Source organism: Arvicanthis niloticus, chromosome 4 (genome assembly GCF_011762505.2).
Source record: "Arvicanthis niloticus isolate mArvNil1 chromosome 4, mArvNil1.pat.X, whole genome shotgun sequence".
Classification (NCBI taxonomy): Eukaryota; Metazoa; Chordata; class Mammalia; order Rodentia; family Muridae; genus Arvicanthis; species Arvicanthis niloticus.
The window spans coordinates 132466167-132478830 of NC_047661.1; the positions used below are offsets into that span (position 1 = coordinate 132466167).

Here is a 12664-nt window from a genome sequence, read left to right on the forward strand (position 1 = left end):
TAAAAGAAAGTATCTGTAGTTGACTAAAATTCTGTATAAATACTAACATCTTTCATACAAGACATTGGCATTTTATGCCTATATGTAAGTATATTATATACAAGGATCTCACACTTTAGCAGACTTACGCCTAAATCTAATCACCATACATATTTAATATTGTGTATGTGTTTTATACATGTGTGCTTGTTTGTGTATGTACATATTTGTGTGTATTCCCCTCTCTCCCTCTGGTGTGTGTGTGTGTGTGCCTGCTTGTGTGTGTGTGTGTGTGTGTGTGTGTGTGTGTGTGTGTGTGTGCGTGTGCCTGCATGCGTGTGTGTGTGTGTGTGTGTGTGTGTGTGCGTGTGCGTGATGGCCAGTGGTTAATGTCATGTGACCTTCTCCCTCCCTCTCCACCTTATATGTGACTCAGAGCCTCTCACAATTCAGCTGCATTGCTGCATTGGCGAGCAAAGCCCAGGGAGCCCCTTCTCTCCTCATCAGCACTGCTGTTAGAGACACAGCCTCACTGTGCCTGACATTCCACATGGGTGTGTAGTGCAAACTCACGTCCTCCTACTTGCACCTTGTACAGCAAGCTCTTTAGAGGTTGAAATATCTTCTTCAAGACCCCCCACATGATATTTTTTAAGTGTTTTAATTTTATTATTTAGTAACTCTCCTGTTCATCAGATAGACACAAAAAGTCTCTATATCCTTCTTCTAGAGTGTTAAGGTCCATTTCGGTTAAACTAAAAGAAATACTCTGTTTAGGACTATTGTTGTCTTTATTTGCCTGAGAAGAGCTAAGTAAAGAACTTGATGGTAATGCATTTAAAATGCTAATTAAATGGTATCATTTATATGCAGTCACATGGTATGTACTCAGCAAACATTCTCTTACTCAGTCGTGTGAACCAATGCCTTATGTTTATAATGAATCAGCTTGATTTTCTTGTGTTAGAGCTTCGGTTCTATGAATAGTATTCAAAGGTAATGTAAAAGATTATGGGTAACTACTTATAAAGTTAAAGTGTTTAGCTACTGGACTTTAAAATAATATTGAAAAACACAAACCAATGGAATAATTCAAACTATCCTTTAGGAAAGGTCAGTTTTTTCATCAGTCAAAGTGACTAATTCCCTCTTACTTAGATTTGGCTGGTGTCATCAAAATACTGCAAGTTTTAAAAGTCAGGCATAGACTGCCACATGCCAGCTGTGCACATCATTAAAGTGATGACACCATTGTCAGAGTGAAAATATCATTGTCTAATTTGTGAAATCATTGTCAGAGTGATGACATCATTTTCAAAGGGATGACATTATTTTCCCAAGGGATGACATCATTGCCAGAGTGATGACATCACTTCCAGAATCTTGATATTTGAGAACACTTCTAAAGTTGGACCCCAGTATCACACATGTGCATTGCTCCAGCCAATTAGAACACAGACACTGATGCCAGGTTCCTTTCTGACCTCTCAGCCTGTGCTGTTTCATCTTTCCAATTGTGACCATGTAGTACCCATCCAGTTTCTGCCTCTCTATCTCAGTGAAGACTCTGAAATGTCACTGTCTTTCAAAGTCTAATGCATCAAGAAGCTCCCAGTGTGTTTCCCCATCGTTCTTATAAAGCCACCATGTGCAAGAGCACATGCAGGTAGGTGAGAAGTGGTGTGATATGCTTCAGGGAGCTCTTCCTATTAACAGCACAGTCTTTACTAAGCCACCACTACTTCCCCAAACTGTGACCCCAAGCATGCCCATCCCCATGAAACGGAAGCAGCACACACCTCTGTGATGTTAAATCAACCCTCCTTTTCATCCTCACTGTTCCATGAAGCGCAGAAGTCAGCAGGCAGGCACAATAAGCCTGCTATTAACCATCTTCAAAGCAGAGCCCACATCATGGGGATGATGCTAGTTACTCTCAGTGCAAATATAGTTGGTATTGAAACTTTGTTTTTAAGTATTATGCTATAATAAAGCACTTCCTATCAATACAAATCTAACCAATGGACCAAAAACTTATCAGAGGTCTCAGTTTCTACAGAGCTCACCATAGACAAGATCATAGAACTGAAGAGTGGCTATCAGCAAACCTCCCTGTTAGGATGTCATGGAGTTGCCATATTCAAGGGTGTTTCAACAAAGTCTTATAGGTACTGAGTCTCATCACAGTGTTTTTGCTTTTCAGTTCCCCCGAAAATATACGACATCTCAAATGACATGACCATCAATGAAGGAACCAATGTCACCCTTACTTGTTTGGCCACTGGGAAGCCAGAGCCCACCATTTCCTGGAGACATATCTCCCCATCAGGTGAGTGTTTACCCTTCATAATTGCTGGCTATGAAAGTGACTGAGCCCTTTCAATTTCCTCCTTTTTCATGAGGTTATACCTAAAGACACCATGGCAAAACAAAACAAAACAAAACAAAACAAAAAACAAAACACAGAAGGAATGAACAGACCAAGCTCTGTTGATTCCCACACAAGGTTATTTTCATTTTAACATTTTGGGAAATCACAAATCAATAAAAATGGTTCAGGTGGAATTATTAATAGAGGGAATAAACTGTTCATTTAAATGTGTGAGGGACTTATTCAACCACATTCACATGTTGATAGCCAGCATGAACTGCTGGGGTAATCAGGAGAGAATGAAATTATACAATTTTTATATTGCTAGGTGTGATTTATAGCTGCTGTGCATAATCAAAGACTTGGGCATTAGAATTAAATTTTCCTAACAAGGGATCTGATCACATAACTGGTGACATGAGATCTGTGGCATGTTTCTAGATACTCATGGCTTCTACTCTGTTATACACATCTTTCAGAAGACTTGAAGTCCGTTTTATCAAATTAGTGACAATCGTCATACAAACAGGCTAGTGTTTGCATTCATAATGCTACAGCTTATGTGAAGTTTATGATTCTGAACGAACAGGAGGAACTCTGGACTTGCAGATCCCTGGCCTGACCTTGGGTTTCATGAAAGACCCTGTGTCAAGGGAATGAGTGAGACAGTGATTGAACAGGACTCAAAGTCCACCTTTGGGTTAGTATGTATACTCGTGCATGCACCTGCACAGACACTTGTGCTCTAGGCTTAGTGTGCACAGTGGTGCACTCACCTGCACAGACATCTCACCCCAAGTAAATACATTAAAATAAAGAAATAAAAATTCTCACTCTGTAGCTTTAAGCATTTCTTGAAAATGAAGGTATCATTATTTCATTGTCTAGGATCCTACCACATTTTCAGATTATAAAATCTTATTTTAGTTGTTTTACTTTTATTTTTGGGAGAACATCTTCAACAAAGCTGGATAGAACAATGAGACTGCAGTTAATAAAGTCAGAAAGGAACGTTTTATGTAGGTGTAGAAAGATCACACTTGGAGCACCTACTTCATCTGCTAATGCTGTATTTAATGTCGTTCATCCTTAAGTGTCTTCCAGTTGCCTCATTTGTGCAGTGGGTCTAATGAGACTCACCCACACTGTATGCTAAGTATTGCTATTAATGGGAGAGGGAAAAAAATCAATATACCAGCATTACACACTTATGCAGTTTGCATTATGCTCCTGTAATAGTTCTGAAGTTTAGTGTATTGTTGACTGCCAACACCCCACTCTTCAGAGCTTTGACAAAAATCGTGAAACTGATATGTGAATGTCAAACTCACGGTAGGTGGTCTAGAGGCCAGAAGTGACACAGACTGAGACCAGGCATTGGATATACAGTTTTCTACGCTGAAATACTTATTCTTGGGCTCATTCAGTCCTTGAGTGACTCTCTGCTATCTTCAAGTGTTTCCTACTTTTCAAAATTGGGTGACTACAATCACTAGTTATTTTTTTTTTTTTAGTTTGGTAGAGTCATGTGTATTTATCAGGTATGTGATGGCTCAAAGAATACATATACACTCTCAAGCAGTTAGAACTAGCTAACAAATCACTGGCACTGCTTTTATCACAGGAACCCCAGCATTCATTCTCTCTGTATTTTCTAATGGCAAGCTATAACAATGCCACTACACTGTGCACTGTGCAGTAGAGGTCTGATATTTACTTCTCCCTTCTCAGGGTAACCAGCACTCTTTTTCTAGCTAACCATCCTAGGGATGATGGAACTTGAATGAGATAATACACGCGAATGTGCCTTGAGAATTATAAGGTGATATTCAAATGTACGAATGATTCTCATCTCGCTGAGGATTAAATCTGATGGTACTGTGACTTTTGTAAGAATGAAGCACATAATTTCTATCTACATATAATTTTAGATTAATATTTTGAACTTAACACTCCCATTTCACTGTGCTTGCTTTCCCACACATTTGCCTTTTTTTATATGCTTAGATATATTTTAGTTTAATTAAATAACAAGAATGCCAGTTACTGAAGTTATTAGAATAAAGATAACAGATAGCATCACAAGCTTAAGGAAGACAGATTGGGTTTATAAATTAAACTGCTGCACAGATTCATTTTTCCGATCCTGCTGTAACAAGAAAATGAGTAAAATTAGCATAAACATTAATAATTATCTATGAATAGCTGGACTCTGAGAATATTTTCATAAATTTCAAATTATAATGTGTTGAGGGTCTACATTCAAATGCTGCCTCATAAACCATGCCTGATAATTCTATTAACTCTTATTTTTGTACTTGAAGGCAACGTCGTGAATTTCACTTACCCGTTTCCTTTTTTTACCTGAAAAACATCAATGTCCCACATTATCTGATATTCTCCTTTGCTGTGTAACAGAAGAATCTATATCTGAAAATAGCTGTCAGTACCTGAAGAGGTTTAGTGCTCTCAGTAGAAGCCGTGCCTGGGTTCTGATAACATGCAATTGTTTTGTTTTCTTGACCAGTTTCTTGTGCCTCATCTATGATCACTTGATAGGCTCCTTGCAAGTCCAGGATGCTGGCTTACCCTAGATCTTCCTTAATCTACAGACATGTAAAGCCCTTACATGGTCATGTCCCCAGCATCACTGAAAGGAGAGGAGGTTGTTACCTCATGCTACCCCCATCTGCTGTGAGCTTCACTGAAATTGTGGGTCAATGAATTCCTTAATTCACTTAAACCATAGTTTATTTCTCTGAAAGCTGCTTAGCCTATGTCCTAATGGGCTTTATTTTACTGTGATGAGCACCATGACCAAAAGCAACTTGGAGAGAAAGAGGTTTATTTAGATCACAATTCCATCTGAGGGAAGTCAAGTCATTAACTCAAGTCAGGAATGTGGAGGCAGGAACTGAAGCAGAAAACATGGAAGAACACTGCTTATTGGATTGCAACCCATCTTAGCCTAGTCCCTTATATACTCCAGGAACCCCTGCTCAGGGGTATACCACTCACAGTGGGCTGGGCCTTTCCATATTAGTCATCATTAATGACAATGCCTCATACACATGAAATGCATTTGTCCTCAACTGTGTTTCCTTTTATTACATGAATTAGCTTGAGTCAAGTTGACAAAATGCTAACTTAGAACCTCTGAGGGGTTTACATTCTGTTCTACCCATCATAGGAAGAACACATCATAGGAAGAACACATCCAGGCACACTTAGTGTACCCAGCATCATAGCTCAGCAGTATGGTGGCCCTGTATCTGTCCCTGTACATCCTCATGAAAATGTATACACATATTTTAAGCTTAGGGAAAAATCCACATTCGAACATAATTTGCCTGATCCTGTATCATTTCTGTAGCAAGATATACTCAAAACTCTCAGACTGAACTATCTCAAAGTCAAGGCATGTATATTTTTTCATATGATAATTTGAGAACATTTCTTGGTTTTCTTTAGATATTTCACTGTGTGTTTATAAATAATTTATAAAATCTCAAGGGTCTTTACTTCAAGACTTATGTGGTAGTGCATACCTATATTTCCAGCAATTGGGAGGCTTAAGAAGGACAATGTCCATGAGATCAAAGCAAGTTTTGTCTACATAGTGAGTTTCAAGGCTATTCAGCACCAGGAAATTTAACACTGAACCTTACATCTGTCACTGAACCCAGGCTGTATTTTGACCCTGGTACAGCGCTGTGCTCTGGAGCAAATTTTTCCTCAAACACAGAAGGAGACAGGACTACACACTGTTTTTAGTTCCAGGTGAATGTTAGTACCCTCTACTTTGGAGGCAGATTCTTTGGGCTTTGTTTGAGCTCTGACAGTTTCAACAATGTTCTTTTTTAAAAAAAAAAATCAGAATTTTGTACTTCACAATTATATCCTGTTTCCTCCTTGCTATGGGATAGCATCAGTCATTAGAAACTATCAAGATTGTACTGTTTTTCCAGAGTCCCTTTGAGAGGCACATGACATCTATCTCTCCCTCATTGGTGACTTTAATTTTAATTTCCTAATCAGGGTGCTATTTGATTTCTGCACTCTATGGTTTCCTTCTTCCTTCACTCACCCCATACTTCAATAAGCAGCAGAGATAGAGTTCACTACAGAGCAGGCAATGGTTGTCTTCTGTCGGTCTTCCTGGATGACATCACTGTGAATCCTTTGTCACCCGTACTCTCCTTTCCTGGTAGAACTGATGTTTTATTTGTAGCTCCAGCAACAGCAACCCTTATACCTATGCCTGTTAGTCCCTATAGTGTGCTGAAAGCATGAAACTCATGTTTCTTATTTATTTATTAAAATGTTTCTGTTGGTAGTTAGCAACTTTTTGAAAAATGTTCATGTTTGTGTATAATTCATTACAGTTTAACCATTTAGATGTTAAATTGTTTTTAACTTAACTAGTAAGGGGTGAATCTGTCTGTGACCTTATAAGATGTGGTCTCCTAATACTGAGCATGTCTGTGTAGCATGGCATCACAAAGTACTGTTGATGCATATGTCCTGGAAAAACTCTGGAATCAACCACTTAACTCCAACTGATAGAATACACATGGATCACCACTGATCTACTATGGTAATCAGAGGACAAGCTGTCTAGATGACTTTCTCTGAAATCCGAGTATAACACAGAATTGTAAATTACTTTAGGACGAGGGATGAAAAGAGCATTGAGTAAGGAAGGACTTAAGTGAGTTTGGAAGTCAAGGAGCTTGAGATAGGAAGAGAAGGGGGGAAGCAACCCAAACCAACATTTACTTTTTCCTTCAGAAAAAAAATAAAATAAAATAAGGAGAAAGAAAGGAAGAGAGAGAGAAGAAAAGAAAAGAAATGAAGAAAGGAATGAAGAAGGAAGGAAGAATGGGAGAGAGAGAAAAGAGAGGAGAAAGGAGAGAAAGGAGGAAAGAGGGATGGGTAGGATTAGGGAAGAAAAATGAAAGAAAACAGAGACAAGCATTTTATTCATTTTATAGAACAGCCCTAAAGAGGATCTAGGGGTGTGTGTGTGTCTGTGTGTGTGTGTGTGTGTGTGTGTGTGTGTGTGTGTGTGTGTGACACATTTGCAGAATTACCAGAAAAACTGTTATGTGAAGTCAAAGAAAATATGAAAAAGCAATTACTAACCCTGTAGACACTTTGATGTCGACTTGTGTGGAACGTGACTGCTTCCAGTCTTTGGCTAAGTCCTTAACTCCTGGAGAGTTTTCAAGGGTTTCTTGAAAATTTCAATACAAGCTATGAGGTTTCTGTACATTTTCTAGTAATTCAGGCATCTTGACATGCACCTGCAGCACAAAGCTCAAGACTATGCACTGTGATCTCACTGACATTGGGCTTGAGAACCACTGTTTTCTCTGGAAAAAAATGAATTTCTTCACGATTCAAATATAAACTGTTGGTGATGCTTGCACCTGGTTGACTGAAGCCAATGAGATAGTTCAGAGCAGCAGACAGAAGTCATGACCCAAGGAAACATTGGTAATCCTTGCACCTGATTCACAGTAGCCAATGAGATAGTTCAGAGCAGCAGACAGAGGTCATGACTTAAGGAAGCATTCTGAAGGGTTGATAGCCAATGTGCTACTGAAATGTGTGTACAGTTTGGGCCACACAGAATTTCCCTTCATCTCCATAGAATTGTGAAGCCAATTAATTGGTGACTCTTGGGTATGATTCATACAGCCTCACCCAGATGAGATTGCAAACTCAAAATTACTTTGAGTTCTGGGAGGTGGGTCACTGACTGAAATGCTTACTGTACAAACATAGGGATATAGGTCGCAATTTCTTAAACTCACATAAAGACATATGTAGTGGTACAGATCTATAATCCATGCAAAGGGTGCTAACAGTATGCTCAGCAGCTTCTCCAGCTGAATCATGACCTCCAGGTTTGGTTTTAACCACATATTACAGAATATTTACATTTTTTTCATATAAAATAAATCTATGAAAATTGTGTCTATTTTTTCTTGTTTTATTTTCAGTCTATACATGGTATTTTAAATGAGTCTCTTGCCGACAGCATATAGTTGACCTAGTTTGGGTTTCTATTGCTGTGATGAAATACCATGACCAAAGCAACTTGGGGAGGAAAAGTTTTATTTGGCTTATGCTTCCACATCATTGTTCATCATTGAAGGAAGTCAAGATAGGAACTCAAACAGGGTAGGAACCTCATAGCAGGAACTGATGCACAGATATAGGGGAGTAGTACTCATGGGCTTGCTCCCCGTGCTTTCTTGTAGAATGCAGGACTATCAGCCCAGGGATGGCCCCTCCCACAATGGACTGGCCCCTCACTGTTTAGTCACTGATTAAGAAAATATCATACAGCTGGCATTTTCTGTTGAGGCAAGTTGACATAAAAGTAGCCATCCCAATAGTTAAACCAGTATGAGTTATATTTGAGAGCACTCTGATGCTTATTGAATTTTGATTGGTGAATTTAGACAACTCTCATTTAGATAAATGATTGCTTTGTTACAGCTTATATCTGACGTTGGTTTTTCTCAGTTTCTTAGCTCTTTTTTTCCCCTCTGTTTTATTTTATCTTCCTTCCTTGGATTTGTACCTTATGGCTATGTCTCCTGTATGTCTTTTTGGTACTCCCTCTATAAATTGGTTTGCAAATCTAAAATTCATGCACTGTGGCTGGCCAGCCAAGAGTAAAGCCCACAATACACTTATGTTGCCAGACTTAAAATATGCTTCTTTCAGATATTTCCTCTCCGCCCATGAAAACCTGCTCTATCAAAACATTGCTAAACTTTCGCTTTTACTCCATATCAAACTTTGAAAGCTCAAGAGAAGGGAAGCATTTTGAATTTACTTAATATTTTACTGACATTTTTAATCTTTCCCAATGTTCTTTATTGATATGTTCGTATGGAAGACTGCTGCTGGGTCAGTTGTTTAGTCTTATTTGTCTGAGAATATTGTGATGTTGCTCTTCATTCTTCAAGTGTAGCTTCAGTTAGGACAGGACACTGTTTCATGAAAATACTTCAATCCTTATTTACTGTTCAGAGAGACTTAGAAGAAGAACCTAGGGGAAATGTATGGGAATCCTTTGTAGTGATATAGAGGACTTCAAAAATTTGAACAGCTTATGTTATCATTAATGTGTTCTGCCAATGATGCTATTGGCTCAAGAACAGGGTAATTTAAATTTAAAAAAAAAAAAGAAACCTATCAGGTGAAACTGTGGTGAGTTTTGTAAGTGGAGAGGCTGAAGGACTCTTGAGAGAAGTTTCTGGATAAAGCATTATTGAAGACCAGTGTGTGTGAGATGGTGGATTTTTTATCCTGTCCCCTGCTCCCTTCCTTCTGTTAAGATGTAGCTCATTCCTTTCCTGATGGCTGTGACTACTTGTGCCTGCTGAGGTGGTGTAGAAGATGGGGAAGCCTGAGCACTTCACTGTCTGAGCCTTTAGGAAAAGATTGTTGGACTGAGAGATGGATGGCTCAGCACATAATGACCTGCTCTGTCCTTCAGGAGGTTCTGAGTTTTGTTCCCAACACTGAGTCAGGCAGAGCACAGCTACCAGGTGATCCAGCACCTCTGACCTCTGTGGATACTGCAGCCAACACCCTCACAAAGAAATACACATCCACCCATTGTAAATAAATAAATAAATAAATAAATAAAATCTTTAAAAAGAACAAAGAAAGAAAAGGTTTATTGACTCCCAGCCCAGAGAACACTTGCACAGGAAATATCATTCTGAGTTTATCTCACATCAGCTTCCAAATGTATACAACATAAACCCCAAGCACATAAAGTGTTAATTACTAGCTATCAGATAAAAAGAAAGACTGTTAAAAATGAAAGTTATTCATGAAAAAACAGAGATATGATGGGAATTTATTGTTTAAAATATTTGTGAAATTATTTCAAGTCACCACAGATACAAACCAGAAGTGCTAGTTTGCATAAGTGTTTCTTGAGTCCTGCACATGCACCATGCAGGGCAGTTCTGCACTTTATGGAGTGCTGTGCTTCTGGAAAGCTGCAGCCCATCGTCCAAACACCATTTCAGGTTTGCAATCCTGACACTGCACTTTGCTCTTTGATGTTGAAAAGGAAAAAAATCAGTAAAACTAACAATTTATGCTGACGATAATTCAACTACACTAGATCTTCAGATTGCCTTCAGACTGCAGGCTGCAGCTCCAGCTCCATTGTGGAGTAGCCCTGGATGTGCGGCTTCTGTGGATTTCCATAATGGCTTTGCATAATGGATAATTATATAAAGAATGAATCTGCATAATGATGCCAAGTTAAACTTTTACCATAACATTGCACACCAATAATTCATAGATGCAGTTAGAATTACCTCTTTGTTCTGAGACTTTCTTTATAATTTTAACTTCCTCTCTGTGCAAAGTTTCTGCTACTTCCCTCTGGTTATTGGTAGTTATTTGTATTCAGAACTGTTAATGTCTGCTATTTGAATATAGAAAGCAAGAAAATTTTAGTATTTTAACACATATATAAGACCAAACAATGGGCCTGATGATACAATGAATTGATATAAAAATAATCCCCCATTCTCAGAGAAAAGTGCTTATCCACAGGAAATAAGAAAACAAGCCCATTGAGCATCTTACAAAAGATTTGTTTCTGTTCTTTCATTTTCTTTTTTTTTCTTTTCTTTTCTTCTTGTGGAACTTGATTTTGTGTACATCAAAAACAGACAGGGTAATAAAAAGTAAGAGACATCAGAAGTGATGTCTCCCCTCTGTTCTAGATTGGAAAACAAGATTATGGGAAATTTACAGCAGAGAATTAAGCATTTTCTAGTCTTCTTGCCACTAGTCTAATGTTGTAATACATGCATTAGTAATTGTGTGTGTAAGCCATAGGCAGGTATGTCTAAATGAGAATTAACTTGGTTAAATTTTACTGGTTTTGCCAACCTGATACAGCCTAGACTCATTTGGTGAGAGTGTCTCAATATATGAATGTCTCTATTGGGTTGGTCCATGGGTGGTTGTGTTACTTTGTGTAGGAAGACCAACCCCTACTGTGGGCAGCACCATTCCCTAGGGAGGGAGTCCTGAAAGGTGTTCAAGTAGAGAAATCAAAAAATAAGGCTGAGCACAAGCGAGCAAGCAAGCCACCATGCATGAATTTATTTCACTCTACTATTGACTGAAGACAGATATGAGCAGCCATCTGAAGTCTATGCCTTGACTTCCCCACCATGATAGATTTCCACCTAGAATTGTAAGCTGCAACTAATTGCCTCTTTCTCTAAGTTTCTGCTTGTTGGTATATTTTACCATTGCAACATAAATAAATAGAGACAACTAAGAATCTCTAATATTAACTCTGATTGTTAACACTTCTCTTATATTTCATTTTCCCTTAAAGCTGCTTGAGGGGCAATAAAGACAATGACATATTGTGCTCTCTGTGATAGAGTAGATCAGTGTGAAGTGGCAGTTTCATTTAGAAGCTGGTGAGGTACTATCCAGAATTTTGTCTTTCTAAGTAGAAATTAGAGGGCAGAATGTTTACTGGGCAAGGCCTAGAGTGACTTCCTGAAATAAAAGTTTAAATTAATCATTCAGAGTTCAATAACTTGAGAACAAAGAAAAAGAAAGAGTGGAAATGATGGACTGGAAGAGGGGCACAGAGGTTGGTTTGTTTGGACTTTGGGTTTGTTTTCATTTTTATTGACAATATTTTCCCATCTATATTCTGTATTGTAGAAAAGTGGGAGAAAAGTCTATAAATTAATGACAAAAGAAATCTCTGAACATCCTAGACACAGCCTGGATGGACAAAACGGTATGGACACCACAAGCAGAAGTCAATGCAAGAGCACAGCACAAATCTGTGTCATCACCATCTGTAAATTATCTGACACTAGGTCACTCGTTCAACATGATTTCAGCTGAAACATCCAGGGATGCTAGAGATAGCATTTTCTTCCATTAAAACAGCTTTCCCCATTTTCTTTGCAATTGTTACAAAGTGAATTTTTTTTCTCAAGAGGATCAAAATTGGTGAAATGTCTCCCAACAAAATGAAATGTTTTATAAAATAGAGAGAGACTAATTAGACCAGGCCAGCCAAGGAAGACAAAACACAACACTGGCTGCATAGAATGTTTGTATGTAAATCCTACTTGAGATACTATGACTTAAAATTCTAGATTTCTTAAACCTGGTGTGTGTGTGTCTGTGTGTGTGTGTGTGTGTGTGTGTGTGTATGTATGTATGTGTGTGAAGATGTGGGGGTTTGTAGGTATGGGAAGAAATATGTAAGTGTGGGGTGGGTAT

General features: G+C 38.4%; 1 protein-coding gene across 1 annotated transcript in view; it reads left to right on the forward strand.

Moving 5' to 3' along the window:
- The window catches only part of Negr1 (neuronal growth regulator 1), a 697487-nt gene that overhangs the window by 405848 nt on the left and 278975 nt on the right, over positions 1–12664 (forward strand). The window contains exon 3 of the mRNA XM_034500375.2: positions 2183–2308. Coding sequence (XP_034356266.1) covers positions 2183–2308 — 126 coding nt within the window. The remainder of the gene's footprint in view (positions 1–2182; positions 2309–12664) is intronic.